Genomic DNA, 15,681 nt, shown 5'->3' on the forward strand with positions numbered 1-15,681 from the left:
CCACACCAGCAGTCACTGTCCAGAAACAGGTGTGCTGGCACAGTCAGCTGCAAGGGGCACTGGTGCTGGCACAGAGGGCAGAGCACTGTGACTGAGTCCAGTGAATGAGTCTCAGAAGGTAACAGAGGCTGTCAGGACAGACCCTGGCCCAGTGGGGTCAGAAGAACGGAACTCTGGGAAGTCCAAGGGGCTGAAAGGGGAGACCTGGCCTCTGGAAGAAGGAGCTGGATGCTGTCTTGCACAAACCTCAATACACTTTGTTCCTTAGATGGTCCCTATAACATCCCACCCATCCAGGTCCCGCTGCCACGTTACACTAAGGAACAAAGTGTAATTGAAAGTGAAGTGAAATTGAGTTGGGAGAAGAACTCTGATCCCAGAGCCGTATGGGTTTGAACAAGGTACTTCCCTGAGTCTTGGTTTTGCCACCTGTACACAAGTGTACTAAAGGAGAGTTCTTGGAGGATTGAAACCCATGCTGCGGTGAAAACTTCCCTTTAGTCCGGAGGTTTGCGGGTGGGGGGAGCGCACCGCCAGAGTCTGAGGCTGTGCCAGCTTGGGCAGGTGCGCCCAGGCTCCTTCCGGTGCTGGAGCAGCGGGGGGCACCCGGGGCAGTGCTGGGGGCTCCCCTAGGCCAAGTGGAGCCTAGAGGGAAGGGAGGGCCGAGGCTTCGAGGCCCCGGAGCTCACCTCCTCACCTCTCTGCCCTCACGCTGGGCGCCCACCTCAGCTCCAGGGGTCTTGGGCATTGATCTCTCCTGAGGGGGTCTGGGTGGGGTGTGGTGTTTAGCTTGTAAGGAAGGAGCCATTCCCTCCTTACCCCTCATCATTCACTTTTCTCTAATGAGAGCCCATCCCTGGAGCTTGTCAGAGGGTTTCTCCCTAGATTTCCAAGTGAGCATCAGGGAGAAAGAAGGGAGAAGGGAGACTGTTAGCCACTGTGTTCGGGCTCATAGTTCCTGTTACATTTGGAGAAACTTCCACACTCCCAGAACATATACCCCTTGACCCCCAATGCTCCAGTTGGGTGCCTTGGTGGAAAGGCATTAGGTTGGATGTTTGACACTCTGGTGGGGGGCGCTCAGAGATGTTCTTGCTTAGTTTGGTTTTGTTTTTTAAATTAGGTCCAGGCTGCAGAAATTCAATGATTAGAAGCTAGGGATAGGCGGTATCTGCTTTCTTCTGAGAACCAGTGACACTCCTGTCCTGGCAGCTGACACATGCTCAGTCACCATTTGCCCAGATGACTAAAAACCTGGCATCCTTGTCCTTTTTTTCTCAGGCACCCCAGCCCTCTTCCAGAACCAGGTGTCCCCCTCTGCCTCAAGGCTCCTTCCAGGGACCTAAGTCTGGGGCCCCTCTGACATCTGGAATGCCACCATTCTGATTCAAGATATAATTCTGCCTTTAGCAGAGCAGAACTCTGGTGGGAGATTCAGAGGTATCCACCCAACCTGGAGTGGACCCTGGTAAATAACTCAGTGACAAGGAGTGTCCATGTTAGGACCACTGTTCATGGTAGACTTCTAGCTTCCTGCAAATGAGAATGCCAAAAGTAGCAAAAAGCACTGCATTTTAAAAAAGTTTTTATTGTATTTATGAGAGACACACAAAGAGAGGTAGAGACAGAGGCAGAGGGAGAAGCAGGCTCCATGCAGGGAGCCCAATGTGGGATTCGATCCCCTTCCCGGGATCATGCCCTGAGCCCAAGGCAGATGCTCAACCACTGAGCTACCCAGGCATCCCAACCACTATGTTTTGATTCCAAATGAAGTTCAAACTGGAAGGCCTGTGGCAAACTGAAATGTCTTTCTGGTCAGGGAGGTTGCTGATCCTCCTTTGGTATAAGTGAGAGCCAAGGCTACGTGGATGATGAGCGATGGTTCTGCTGGGACTGACATTTGGGCATGGAATGGTTTTAGAGCAGGGCTAGTGTCCTAACATAAACTTGGGATATAGTAGTTGCCCATAAATATCGGGTTTAATTCATTAGAGTGCTGTTTTATTCTGTGTAGTATTGCCTTGTGATGTCTCTTATTATGTATTTAATTTTAATTTTCCTATATTAGTATCCTGATTGGCAACCTTGTCTTATACTTCTTTACAATCCTCAACAGAATTTATAATAGGTGCTTAGAAATACTTGCTAATTAATTAACACATTTTCTCCCTGTTTTGTCACCATGCAATTAAGCCCAGCAGGAACTCAGGAGTGACTCGTCTTAGAAGCAATAGAAATTCAGCCTCCTCTTCCATGACCCTCTAAAGAATTCCTGTTCTCTAGCCCCTCCTGCTTAAGATCATCTGTAAGGTCACAGCCAGAGTCAGGAACACCAGTCAGGACTTCTCCCAACTGATAGTCCAGAAATTATGATGTCCTTACTTTACAAATATTTTATACCTTATTATAAAAAGACCAATAAATAGGAAGCTCTCTATTATCTGTCTATTCTTTCCCCCTCTGCCAAACACTAATAGGTAAAAGGGCTTTAATGAGTAGGAGAGAAAATCCAGATGAGATACCTACAAAGAGGAAAATCAGAATCTGGGGTGACTGTGTGAGGAAGAGAGAGAATGGGGGCAATGGAGAAGGTGAAAAGGGAAAGGGAAAAGCCTGGACTGGCTTTTGGTAAAACAAATAGGAAAATAAATGATGAGTGGGGAACACCATCATGGAAGTCCTGATGGGGATAAATGGGTAAGACTGTAGGCCAAACAAAAATCCCTCCCTGCATGCCACTACAACCCATCAAGCCAAACAGGCAAGATGCCTACTGTAGACATTTAGAAAAGCAAAAGGATTCAGGGGGATGAGGGAAGAATTATCTAGATGAGAGATATTTATGATATTTTCTGGATTTTTCCTTTCTCCCAGGTATGGAAGATGGTGAAGGAAATAAGTCCACTTAGGCACTTGATGGGATGAGCACTGGGTGTTATAGGTTGGCAAATTGAATTTAAATTAAAAAAAAAAAGATAAAAAGAAATAAGTCCTCTTTTTTTCTCAGATCTTACTTATTCATTTTATTTTTTTTTTTTACTTTTTTTTTTTACTTATTCATTTTAAAAAGGAGGGGATTAAGTGTCCTGGGAACTGAAAGACAAGTCTGCTTACTACACACACAGTCTGAGTAATAGTAGATGGAAATATAGATTGGTCCTGAAACCCAACTTCCAGTCAGATCTGGGGCATTGCCCCCAAACTTCCTTTAGCTATGCTGCTCTTCCCAAGACTTGGTGTCCTATTTTGGTGCCCATCCCATATGTCCATCAAACAGCTTTTCATTCTGAAACCATCATCTTCTACACATGCTCATATTATTCATTCCTTCTTTTATATCTCCCAGACTCACATCTTCTTGCTTATCATCTCATCCCTAGACCAGTTTCAATAAGAACACAGCAGATGAAGGGTGAATGCCGTTAACTTTCCATACTTTGCCCTTCCCGGAGTCTAGGAATTACAAACGGTGAGTCTAACTCCTCATGGAAGAGCATGGAAGAGCTGGGCACTTTCTGAGAGATCACCGTGGGGAAGTGATCTGGCCCATGCCAAGAGTCTGCTGCTCCATCAGGTGGACTGGGTAGGAGTTAGGGCCTCCATCATCTTCTGGGTCATTGTCCTCCTTGTTCTGGATCAGTGCCTGGCGTGTTTTTGTCATATAGGAGACCTGTGATTAGGAGAAAGGAGAAATGGGCTCCATCTGCTATGTCACTTGCTTCCTCCACACCCACAACCCTTTGATTCTATTATTCCTGATCCTCGACCTTTAGCTTCCTCCTTTCCCAAGATTCCATCCAAACCTTGATCCTTATTCCAGCCCCAGATCCCATGGGCTAAGCTCCAGATTTCATCTCCAATTCCCTCTTCTGTCCAATTTTCCTTACCTTTATATCCCCTATTCTCACATCCCAGATTCTATCACCAATACACAGTTTTTCCCTATTCTACATCCTTTATTCTCATGCCACTATTCATGCCCCATGCATCACTGTCTTTCCCCATCGTTTTCGCCACCACTACCCCTATATTACCATCCCCTCAACACCACAATGTCTCTTTTTCTGAGCTTATTACACCCGCTGGTTCAGATCCATAATCTCTCATCAACTTCCTATCTGATAGATTCACTTCCTTGTAGCATCCCTGTCCCTTACCAAGAAGATAAGGCTAAGGAACATCAGGAAGAGAATCACAGCCACCAGGATCACAATAACTATGGCCCAGGCAGGGAATGAATCATTCTCCCTCCTTCCTCCAGCATGAACACCTCTGTGTGAGCCATCTTCATTCTGATATGGATGGCTTTCATTGTCTGGGATCTCTGACATGGTGGAACTCAGCTTCATGTGAGAGGTACTGGTGGTCTTCCCGCTGACGGTGGTGGTCTTCTCCCCAGGATTCTTGAGTCCTCCCAGGGCTCTCGTGGTCTTCCCGCTCGCTGCAGCGGTCTTCCTTCCATGGTCTGGGGGCCCTTCTGCGGTACTGGTGGTCTTCCCGCTGACGGTGGTGGTCTTCTCCCCAGGATTCTTGAGTCCTCCCAGGGCTCTCGTGGTCTTCCCGCTCGCTGCAGCGGTCTTCCTTCCATGGTCTGGGGGCCCTTCTGCGGTACTGGTGGTCTTCCCAATGACTGTGGTGGTCTTCTCCCCAGGATTCTTGAGTCCTCCCAGGGCTCTCGTGGTCTTCCCACTCGCTGCAGCGGTCTTCCTTCCATGGTCTGGGGGCCCTTCTGCGGTACTGGTGGTCTTCCCAATGACTGTGGTGGTCTTCTCCCCAGGATTCTTGAGTCCTCCCAGGGCTCTCGTGGTCTTCCCGCTCGCTGCAGCGGTCTTCCTTCCATGGTCTGGGGGCCCTTCTGCGGTACTGGTGGTCTTCCCGCTGACGGTGGTGGTCTTCTCCCCAGGATTCTTGAGTCCTCCCAGGGCTCTCGTGGTCTTCCCGCTCGCTGCAGCGGTCTTCCTTCCATGGTCTGGGGGCCCTTCTGCGGTACTGGTGGTCTTCCCAATGACTGTGGTGGTCTTCTCCCCAGGATTCTTGAGTCCTCCCAGGGCTCTCGTGGTCTTCCCACTCGCTGCAGCGGTCTTCCTTCCATGGTCTGGGGGCCCTTCTGCGGTACTGGTGGTCTTCCCAATGACTGTGGTGGTCTTCTCCCCAGGATTCTTGAGTCCTCCCAGGGCTCTCGTGGTCTTCCCACTCGCTGCAGCGGTCTTCCTTCCATGGTCTGGGGCCCCTTCTGCGGTACTGGTGGTCTTCCCGCTGACGGTGGTGGTCTTCTCCCTAGGATTCTTTAGTCCTCCAAGGGCTCTCGTAGTGTTGGCTGGAGTGGTCTTCTTTCCATCATCCTTGGGCCCTTCTAGGGCTCTTGTGGTCTTCTTTCCATGGTATTTGGGATCTTCTGGGGCTTTCATTGTCTTACTGCTGGCTGGAGTGGTGTTCTGTCCATGTTTCTTGGACTTTTCTTGGGTTGTTGTGGTCTTCCCATTGGCTGATTTAGTCTCTTCTCCATGTTTTGTAGACTCTGCTTGGATTCTTGGGGTTGTCTTATTAGCCAATGGGGCCTCTTTCCCATGTCCCAGTGGGCTTTCTAGTGATCTTGTGGTATTTATATGAGCTGACGCAGTCCTTTGTTTGTGTTCTGTAAGTGTTGTTAGTATTTGTGTAATCTTTTCAATGGGTGATGTGATCCTGTTTATGTGTTCTGTAGTCTTCCTCACAGTCTTGCCTGAGGCAACCGTAGTTCCGGAACTAGCAACTATTTTACCATCTTCAGCTCCTTCTGACCTTTCTGGGATTCTTGTAGACTTTGTGACTGCTGTGCTTTTGCCTGAGGAAGATGTAGGTATTTTGTTGATCTCTGTATTGACTGAGGTGTGGACAGGAATTATGGTCTTGTGTGAAGTAGTGCTTTTACTGTCTAAAGTAGTGATGGTGTTTCCAAACGATGTTGCAGTTTTATGTATGTTTCCTGTACCTATTTTGCTTACATTGGGCTTATTGCAAAATGGTTTTCTCTTGGGTGCTAGGGTTGAATATTTTGCACCAGACAGTCCTTTATGTGTGTTAGTAGAGTCATTAGGATCAATAGGGCGTCTATTCTGGATATTTGGGTTTTTTCCTTGATTGCTGGGTTTTTTTTCAGAAGAAGGAGAAACTTCATAATCACTTGTAGAATTTTGAGGGTTATCTATCGGTTTGTAAGTTGGCTTGATATGGTGTGTAGTATTGCAATGACTTTTTCGCTTATGGATTTCTGTAGATTTAGTGAGGTCTAGAGGGTTGTGGCCTAAATGAAGAGCAGTATAATCAGAGAGTGTACTATAAACAAGGCCTGAAGTAGGAGGTAACAAATGATCAGATGCTGGGGAAACACCAGTTTTCTGAAGTTCTCGAAATGCGGTAGCACCTGTGAAGCAAGAAAAGCAAATAAGAAACTTCCATTATGTTCTTTCTTGCTTCTCTGCCCACCTCTATCTCTAAGGATCCCTTTATTACCTTAGGTATATCTCCCAGCCAGTATCCTCATAATACTATGATATATAATCCCCACTGTCTCCTCTAGTCTCTGGACCTTTGTTCAGGTGGTGCCTTCAGCAAAAATGCCACCTCTACTCTTCAGTTCTCAATTTCAGACCTTTCTGGTTTTCTGGCATCTTTCCAGATCCCTCCAAGCACATATGATCTAGCTTCATCTGAGTGCTCAAAAAATTCTTTGTTAATACCCTTTCCTGCTACTTTCAACTTCACATTACAGTTATTTGTGTGCCTATCAACCTCTACCTCCTGCCCTGCCTATCAAATCATAAGATTTTGAGATCAGGTATTAACTGTCATTTTGCTCCACAAATGCTCCTTTAGAATTTATATACTTATGGAATGGAGTTCCCTTTACATTACAGAGCTGAGAGGAAAGAGCAAATATCAGAATTTCCATCTTTCCTTAACATTCCAGCTCCATCCCAAATGTAACTGTGAGAGACTGAGTAAGATTTCTGGCAGAGCTTCCCATGGGTATTAATAAGTAGATACAGATGGTGAATGAGAGAAAGATAAGAAGTGAGATGGAGGGTGGGTATAGGAGGGAGATGGGAAATTTTCATTTTGGTGTTAAAGTTTGGTCTGAATGCAGAGAAGTAAATGAGATGACTCAATCCCTATGGTTCCCCCCAGCCCTTCACATACCTAATGCCATCTGGAATAAAGATCACCCTCCTAAGAGAAAAAGATATCTGCTTGGGGGTCTTGAGAGGAGTGAATGAGGCAGCTGAATTCTGGAAGGGACTGACTATATTTAAGGACAGGGTGTGAGAGAAAACACTTCTATCAGTGAACAGATATGGGCCTTAATTATGTGGAAAAACAACCAATGGGGACAGAGGAGATGTCTCTGATACCTAGCCAGGAGATCGCCAAAGAGTGAGAGACTGTTGTTACATAACTGAGATTTCCAGTCTCTGTTAGCTCAAGGTGGAAACCAGAACCTGGACCCATTCCCAATCACAGAAAACCATGATCCACCCACCTCCCTGCTGCCAAAGAGAGTAGGAGGCTGGGGAACCCCTTGAAAGAAATATAGGAGGGAAAAGAAGAGGGTGAGGGTACTACAGAAGCCCAAGTCTCTGAAGGGATTCAATGTTAGGGAGATAAAGGAGGACTGAATTATCAGGCTCTTACTCTACTGTGTTAGTTCTATTCTTTGATTCCCTCAGCAACAATCCCAGTTATAGCTGCTGTTCATTGGCCACATTCTCTGGGCCAAGATCTCAGGTGGTTGCCTCATAGACATTCTGATTCTGATTTGCCTCATAGACATTTCTGGATTTTCTTCTAGAGTGACTGATCTCACAACCTCCCAAAAGGTGCCTTTGAAGCTATCAGTCTCCCTATTTTACAGCCAAGAAAATTGAGTTTCAAGTTTTACACTGGAAGAATGGTGCCTTGCACACAACTCCATAGCTATAGCCATGGCCAACCTCTCTTGCATACTTACTGTGAGACAGGCAGGTCATATGAATGAGGACATGTATTAACTCATTTGCTTCTGAAAACAGCCCTTTGAAGTTGAGAACTATTCACTATTCTTCCCTTTTTATAGATAAGTATACAAGATTCAGAGAGGTTGAGTAATCTCCCCAAGGACATCCCCCAAGTAAGAAGTTGAGCCAAAGTCCTGGGTCCCCAGGCCCAGACTGGTTAAGACTATATTATACAAACTATAGGTCAGCCCAACTGTTGGGAAAGGAAGAACACTGGCATCTGTGGAACCCCTAAAGAATGCTGTTTCTATATTTGTTTATTTAATCTTCACCACAAACCTATAAGGACAAGTATATGACCTTATAGTTTTATAGATAAGGAAAGGAAGTTCAAAGAGATTAAATAGTTGGAAAAGTCAGTCTTCTCACTAAACCTCAGATGCTTTTATTTTTTATTTATTTATGTTAGAGAGAGTTGGGTGAGGAGAGAGGGAGAGAGAGAATCTGAAGCAGGCTCCACAGTCAGCATGAAGCTCTACACTCAGCACACACAGGGCTCAGTCTCATGACCCTCTCTCTGATCATGCACTGAGCTGAAATCAAGAGTTGGTTGTTTAACTGACTGAGCCACCCATGCATCCCCATCCCAGATGCTTTTAAATGTGATAAGGGATGAATAAATATCCATAGAGTGAATAAATGAGCAGTAGCAGCACAGTGGCAAATTCCACTGGTCTTAAAGAATCAGAGGACAGGATTAGAGTTTAGGCTTTGTCCCTCACCAGATTTGCATCCTTGCTTAGGTCACTTAAATATTCATGAACTCCACGTCCTTAACTGTAAATGACAATGATGTCGACTACATCAGCTTGAGCATAGACGATTCTTTAAAGTGTTTCTTGAATCCAAATTGTAGTCTTTGAAACAGTCTCATACTTTGCCCTTTTCTCCTGGTAAGGGGAGCCTGATCCCGTGATCTTCTGCAGCCCCTGCTATCTCTCCTGACCATATGCCCCTGAGGCCTGCCTTGACCACCTCTTCCAAAAGGCAGCCCACATTCCTGGGCCACTTCTCCTTGCTGTGTTTTATCAGTGTGACACTCATCATTCTCTAGTACATAATGAATACTTCCTACAATGGCAGGGATTTATATTTGTTTTATTCATTGCTAGGTCCCCAGCCTAAAGGAAGCACTTTATACATATTTGTTGAATAGGTGATTGACAGAATATTTTAAGACTGATGAAAACTCTTCAGAAACAACCTTTCCTATGCACATTTAAGTTAAAAAAAAAAAAAGCAAACATAACTGTGACCTCCAAAGTTTGGAAAACCAAAGGGTAATTTTTGTCATGTGAAATGATTGAGCCCCTGAGATATTAAAAGAAGTCCTGAAGCATACCGGTTCTGGGATATTGGTTGTCATATAACCCCAGGTGCCACATAGTCAATAACTAGACTCAGATAACTAGATCTTAAAATTCCAGACCTACATCACACAATTGTTGAACCATCGATTATAAAATCTGGAATCAAAACTCAAACAATTCCTTGGTTCTGAGCTTAACCATAAGGCAAATCAGTGACTAATACTCCCCGCCCCCAACCATGAGGTGACTATCTCTTCTCCCCAGTAGATCTATCTAGTAGCAGTTTTAGTTCCCTAGGAAGTTTTCACCATGAGATATTCATTTCACTGACCACAATAATGGTCTGAAAATAACTTTTTTTGGTCACTGATAGGCACAGGAAAATCTGGCTTTAGCACAAGATACTGGAGGTGGATGCTCAGCCTGGATTAAAGAATGAACTGTGGAAGGAGCCTCAGTGTCCATCGAAAGATGAATGGATAAAGAAGCTGTGGTCTATGTATACAATGGAATATTCCTCAGCCATTGGAAACGACAAATACCCACCATTTGCTTCGACGTGGATGGAACTAGAGGGTATGTATGATGCTGAGTGAAGTAAGTCAATTGGAGAAGGACAAACATTATATGGTCTCATTCATTTGGGGAATATAAAAAATAGTGAAAGGGAATAAAGGGGAAAGGAGAGAAAATGAGTGGGAAATATCAGTGAGGGTGACAGAACATGAGAGACTCCTAACTCTGGGAAATGAACAAGGGGTAGTAGAAAGGGAGATGGACGGGGGGATTGGGTGACTGGGGGACGGGCACTGAGGGGGGCACTTGACGGGATGAGCACTGGATGTTATGCTATATGTTGGTAAATCGAACTCCAATAAAAAAATATACCAAAAAAGAGAGAGAGAGAGAGAGAATGAAAACAAATCCCACAGCATCAAAACTGTGCAATTCCAAAGGTCTGTTCAATCTGTTTCATTATATTATTTGAAAAGACGGTGGATATCCAGGTAGGTGACTCATGATACAGGGTCTCTATCAGAGCAGCCTTGCCCAAAAGAGGATATCTAATGTTTCTTGGTGTCCTGTCCCTAAAAAAATGGCTTACTTCATATGTAATAATATGGATAAATGCTTGAAATGTCTATAGAGCATAAGCTCATTATGTGACCTAAAACTCAGAGCAAAAAGAGTAAAGAGAAATATACTCAAATGGTTGCCTGAGTGGGGAACTGGAGGGTATTAGGAGAGATTTTATTTTTCTTTCTCATTTTTTCAATTTTCCAGTTTCTATAGTGAGCATATATTATTTCTGTCATATAAATTAAACCAAGTAACATTTATTTATTTATTTTTAAAGATCTCATTTATTTATTCATGAGAGACACACAGACATACACAAAGGCAGAGACACAGGCAGAGGGAGAAGTAGGCTCCCCACTAAGAGCCTGTTGTGGGACCCCAGGATCATGACCTGAGCTAAAGGCCGACGCTCAACCACGGAGCCACCCAGGCGTCCTAAACTAAATAACATTTAGTGTAGGAAAACAACCTTTTTAGATTCTCTCCAAGACCTCAGCCCCATTTGTGCTCCCCTCAGAGATAATTTAATCTAGTTTCTGCACCTCTGGTTCTATGACTGCAGACCCTGGGGTTCTAAGATTCAGTTATCTGAGTCTGGGTATTGACTAGTCCTGTGGATAAATGGGAGAGAAGGTCCAGAACTGTGGGCTAATGGTCTATATGCAACCCAGTCACCCCTCCTCTCTCTACCCTGGCCTTACTCCCTGCTGGACATAGTCATGTGCCCAGTGGGACCCACATTCCAGCTCCAACTTGACCCCATCCCAGCCTTATCCCAGTCTCAAGCCCTCCTGACCTATCATCCACTTGCTCTTCTCTACAGGATCTGAGCGTCCACTGCCATGGCCCTTCCCTCAGCCCTCCCCTCCCTCCCACCCAGGCAACATGCAGAGAGTCCAGAATCTCCTGGACTGGAATTTGGATCTCAAGTCTTCCCTGTACCTGTCTGTGCCCTAGAGCAAATCTCCCTCAAAAGTGAATGTGTGGGGCAGCCCCAGTGGCGCAGCGGTTTAGTGCCGCCTGCAGCCCAGGGCGTGATCCTGGAGACCCGGGATCGAGTCCCACATCAGGTCTCTGTATGGTGCCTGCTTGTGTCTCTGCCTCTCTCTCTCTGTCTCTATGAATAAATAAATAAAATCTTTAAAAAATATATTAAAAAAAAGTGAATGTGTATGGAGTTGATTCATGACTCATGCCCTTCTACTCTGGGCATGAGTAGATTCCTCTTCCTGTGCAGCAGCACAAAGGAAGGTGTTGGAGAGCAGCAGGTGGGATAGCAGCCTGACAGGAAGCCTGAAGATTGGGGGGCTGAGGATGGCTCTGGTGCCTCTGTCCCCAGACCCTTGAGGTAGGGGAAGGACATCAAGTCAGGGCACAAATAGAAGGGACCACTAAGACCTAGCAGAGGCAGCTTGAAGATTTCTCAGCCCTACCATCCACCATATGTTTGGTCCCCACACCCCTATCTGAGCTGAGCCCCAATGTGACCTGAGCTCAGGGAAGGAGAAACTTCCTCCAATATCACCCTCAGTCAAACACTATTAGAAGAAGCACCTTCTACCTGCCCTGCCCCGAATATTATCTGGAGCATCCAGACTCACAACTTTCTGGGCCCTGGCTTGCAATCATCAACATCATTGCCATGGATAACGGTATCCAGTACTTAGTTTTTCTGAATCTATTTGTGTGTGTCTCCCTTATGAAGACCCTTCTTTGAATCATCCAGGTCCCCTCCAAGCTGCCCCTGTGTTGGCCTCTCCACTCCCTGGGGTCAGTCACAGAACTCTTTCTTAACTAAGTGAACTAATTTGATGATTTAACTTGTAGGCTCTGTTTTGCTCATTAAATTTTTCTTTCTTTTTTTAAAGATTTTATTTATTTATTCATGAGAGAAAAAGAGAGATAGAGAGGCAGAGACACAGGCAGAGGGAGAAGCAGGCTCCATGCAGGGAGCCTGATGTGGGACTCCATCCCGGGACTCCAGGATCACGCCCTGGGCCAAAGGTAGACGCTTAACTGCTGAGCCACCCAGGGATCCTCTAAACTTTTCCATATACATTTTTTCACCAAAGCCCTGGGTTGTTTCTCAACTATTTGTAGGGGGACAAAACCATACATGCCTTATGGAGCTGCTATTGGATTAAATAAATGAATGTGGATGAAGTGCCTAGAATAATGCCTACTACCACACAGGAAGTGCTCAGTAAGCATCATCTATTGGCATTAGCCAGGTGTGAGGAAGTACAGAATAGTTAAATGGGCCAGACTTCAGAGTAGAACCAAGGTCAGCATAGAGCAAGGCTTCTGGAAAGAAATGCACCCTGTGCCTCTTGAGGGCAGCAGGCAGTGTGGAGTGTCAGACTCCTTGTTCACTACCCTCTAGCTGCACGACTTTGGACAAGTCCCTTTATCTCTCTAGGTCACACTCTCCTCACTATCAAGTGGGATATTATTAATCACCTCAGGGGATTTGAGGAGATCAAATGAGATGAAGTATTGTGAGCACCTGTGAGTTTCTTGCACATAGCAGATGCTCAGCGAATGTCAGGTCCCCACTGCTATCTACCCAGGACTGCCAGCCTGTACAGTGTCTTTATGTAAACTGGAAGAAGCCCCTTTCTGGGTGGAGGCAGGCTTTCAGGCCATGTCTTGAGAAGCAGAGCACAGGCTGGGTTTCATCTTCTACCTGCCCGTTAGCCAGCAAATTTGAGCAATGAACACCCTAGGCAATTTTTGCAACAACCCTGTACCCATACCCCTTCCCATCACACATTCACCTGTTGTTCATTTCTATGATTGTTCATTCAACCCTATTTCTTCTAAGAAATAATCCCTCTCTGTCTTCTGTCTCCCTGTATTATGGTGACCCATTTGCCTCTAAAGGCAACTTACCTGACTCCCAAGAACCTAGAAGGAAGAGGAGGTAGCACTGGAGGCCGAAGGTGGAGCGGATGCAGAGGGCTGCCTGGGCCATGTTGGAGTTGGACAGCTGCTTGGGACCATGGGCTGGGGTCCCCTCAGCTTATATGGGTCCATATTTGACGTCATGGGGGCTGGGGCTCCTCAGCCTAAACCTTAAACAAATGGAACCACCCCACCCCACAGGGGTGCCCTGATAACGGGAGACCGCAGCTGCTGCGTCATGGAGCCAAGCATCTGGGTGCCTGCTGAATGGGTGGGATCTGGGAAAAGGGACACAGAGGGGGCAGACTCTTGACCCAGCCCCGTGAAGGGAGAGGGGACTGGGTAGGGGCGGCCTCCAGGGCTCTGAGGAGGTAGAAAGCAAATGGCTTGGCTCTAGAGGGACTGAGCTTTGATGAGTGGGACAGAGGGGATCACTGGGTGCTCAGGTTCTGGGAGGAGATCCAAATCCTGCTTCTTCTCCAGCTTCACATTTGCCCTCCCACCTCTCTCACGTCAGCCTGGCTCTCCACACCCCTTACTCATACATGGTCACTCTTTTTTCCCTGGGTGGAGCTGTCCATGAGTATCAGGTGAAAGAGCAAAGAGGAAAGCCCTCACGTGACCCACTACTGCAGAGACAGATGCTTCTAGATGTTCAGAGATGACACAATAAGATGTGGAAGCAGTGGAGACAGTGAGAGACAAGTAACAAGACAGATAAAGAAGCCCAGGATATGACATCACACACTTCACCAAGGATGCAGACAGGACACAGAGGTTGAGATTTATCTTTGGTGGAGATGCTTGGTGAGCAGGGGCTCTGACTTCAGCCTACCTCTCCTTTCCCCCTCCCACATCAGCCCAGCAGCCATCTCTTTGCCTCCAAGCCACCATCTACCCCTATAGAAATGCATCTCATTTCTAGGATCTCCTGGAGTCTCCCTCTTTCCTTCCTCTTGATTTCTTGCCTAAAGCAAGCATTAGTTCAGAAGACTGTCAAACTTCATTCACTGGAGTCCCAAATGACAGTCTCTGAGGCTGGAGTTGCAGTGGTGGACAAACTACCAAGATCAAGGAGAGGGAAAGCCATAGGTCCAGGTGTCCAAGTCATCACCCCTCTATGACTTGCTTCATTTGTTTGCAGTGGGTCTCCTGTCATGTAAAGTAAGCACCCTGTAGGCAAGGTCTTTGCCCTGATCACTGCTGCTTCCCTATCACCTGAAACAGTGCTTGGTACACAGTAGACAATCAGTAAGTAGTCAACTATTGCGCTGTATGCAGTGGGTGCCTGGATGGCCTAACGCCTTTCTGGAGGAAGTACAGCAGGCAGAGAGAGGGGAGAGGGTCAAGATCTACTGGGCCTCAGGGCAGTGAGGCTCATGGCAGATCTGAGGACTAGACATCTGAATTTCTCTCGTCATTTGGTATGATTTGTCCCTAAGCCCTAGGCAGAATGGAATGAGTGAGAAGAGAACAGGTCACCTGCTCATTAATGCAATTAATGGGAAATTGATGAGGCTCCATGGCATCAGGCCAAAGACTGACTCCTCAGAACTGGGCAGCCTGCCTCCCAGGCAATGCACCCTGCAAGATGGCACAAGGTCACAGCTATATTGGTAGAGCTAGGATTCAACACCCAGGTTAATGTGATCCAGAGAGCAGACAGATCTGCACTACCTAGAGTTGAATTTAGTGTCTCCGTGGCAGCCTCCAGCCCTTCCCAGCCTCTCTTTCGGTGGCCCCAAGTCCTCATCCCTGCCTGGTCAGTGTTTTAGCCACCCAGACAAGGTTCCCTTATCCCCCCTCACCTCTCCCAAAGTGTGACAAGCTGTCATCCTCCTCCCTTGAACTCTTGTTCTTCTCAAAGTCCTGGAATGCCAGGTCCCAGCCCCACTGGCCTTTGGGACCCACACATTTGGGCCACAGCTTCACTCACCTTCTTGACACCATGCGGTAGGCTGACCATTGCTGTCATCACAGTGAGAGTGATCAGTAGGATGGCCCAGTCTGGGATGGAACTCTTCTCCTGAAGAAGAGAGGAATAGCGACCAAGGCTGCTGAGACCTCACCCCCCAGCTTCCCATTGCCCTCCTTCTCTTTTCCTCTGGGACTCTGATGTCTATACAACTCAGAGACCACAACTCTCTGTGGAGTTCTCTCCTATAATCTTGAAAAGAGAATCTCAATGGAGGGTTTTTTTAAGGGCTTCCTTCCAAGTTGCAGCCACCTCTTCCCCAGCAGCTGTGGATGCATTCTGTTGGTCTCTAAACTCCTTGCTGACATCCACATCTTTCCATCTTTTTGAACTTTCCTCCAATACCTCTGGCTTTGTTGTCTATGTCTCTCTCAATCAG

General features: G+C 46.5%; 1 protein-coding gene across 1 annotated transcript; it reads right to left on the minus strand.

The window, feature by feature from the left end:
* Positions 1-1,568: 1,568 nt before the first annotated feature.
* On the minus strand, positions 1,569-15,353 carry MUCL3 (mucin like 3). Its single transcript, XM_072833804.1, has 4 exons — positions 15,264-15,353; positions 13,316-14,479; positions 4,158-6,403; positions 1,569-3,670 (listed from the first exon to the last, which is right to left on the minus strand). Exons 2-4 carry the CDS (start codon positions 13,395-13,397, stop codon positions 3,524-3,526), a joined length of 2,475 nt encoding a protein of 824 aa, XP_072689905.1. The 5' UTR covers positions 13,398-14,479; positions 15,264-15,353; the 3' UTR covers positions 1,569-3,523.
* Positions 15,354-15,681: the final 328 nt, after the last annotated feature.

The sequence above is a fragment of the Canis lupus genome, chromosome 7 (genome assembly GCF_048164855.1).
Source record: "Canis lupus baileyi chromosome 7, mCanLup2.hap1, whole genome shotgun sequence".
In the NCBI taxonomy this organism is placed as follows: domain Eukaryota; kingdom Metazoa; phylum Chordata; class Mammalia; order Carnivora; family Canidae; genus Canis; species Canis lupus.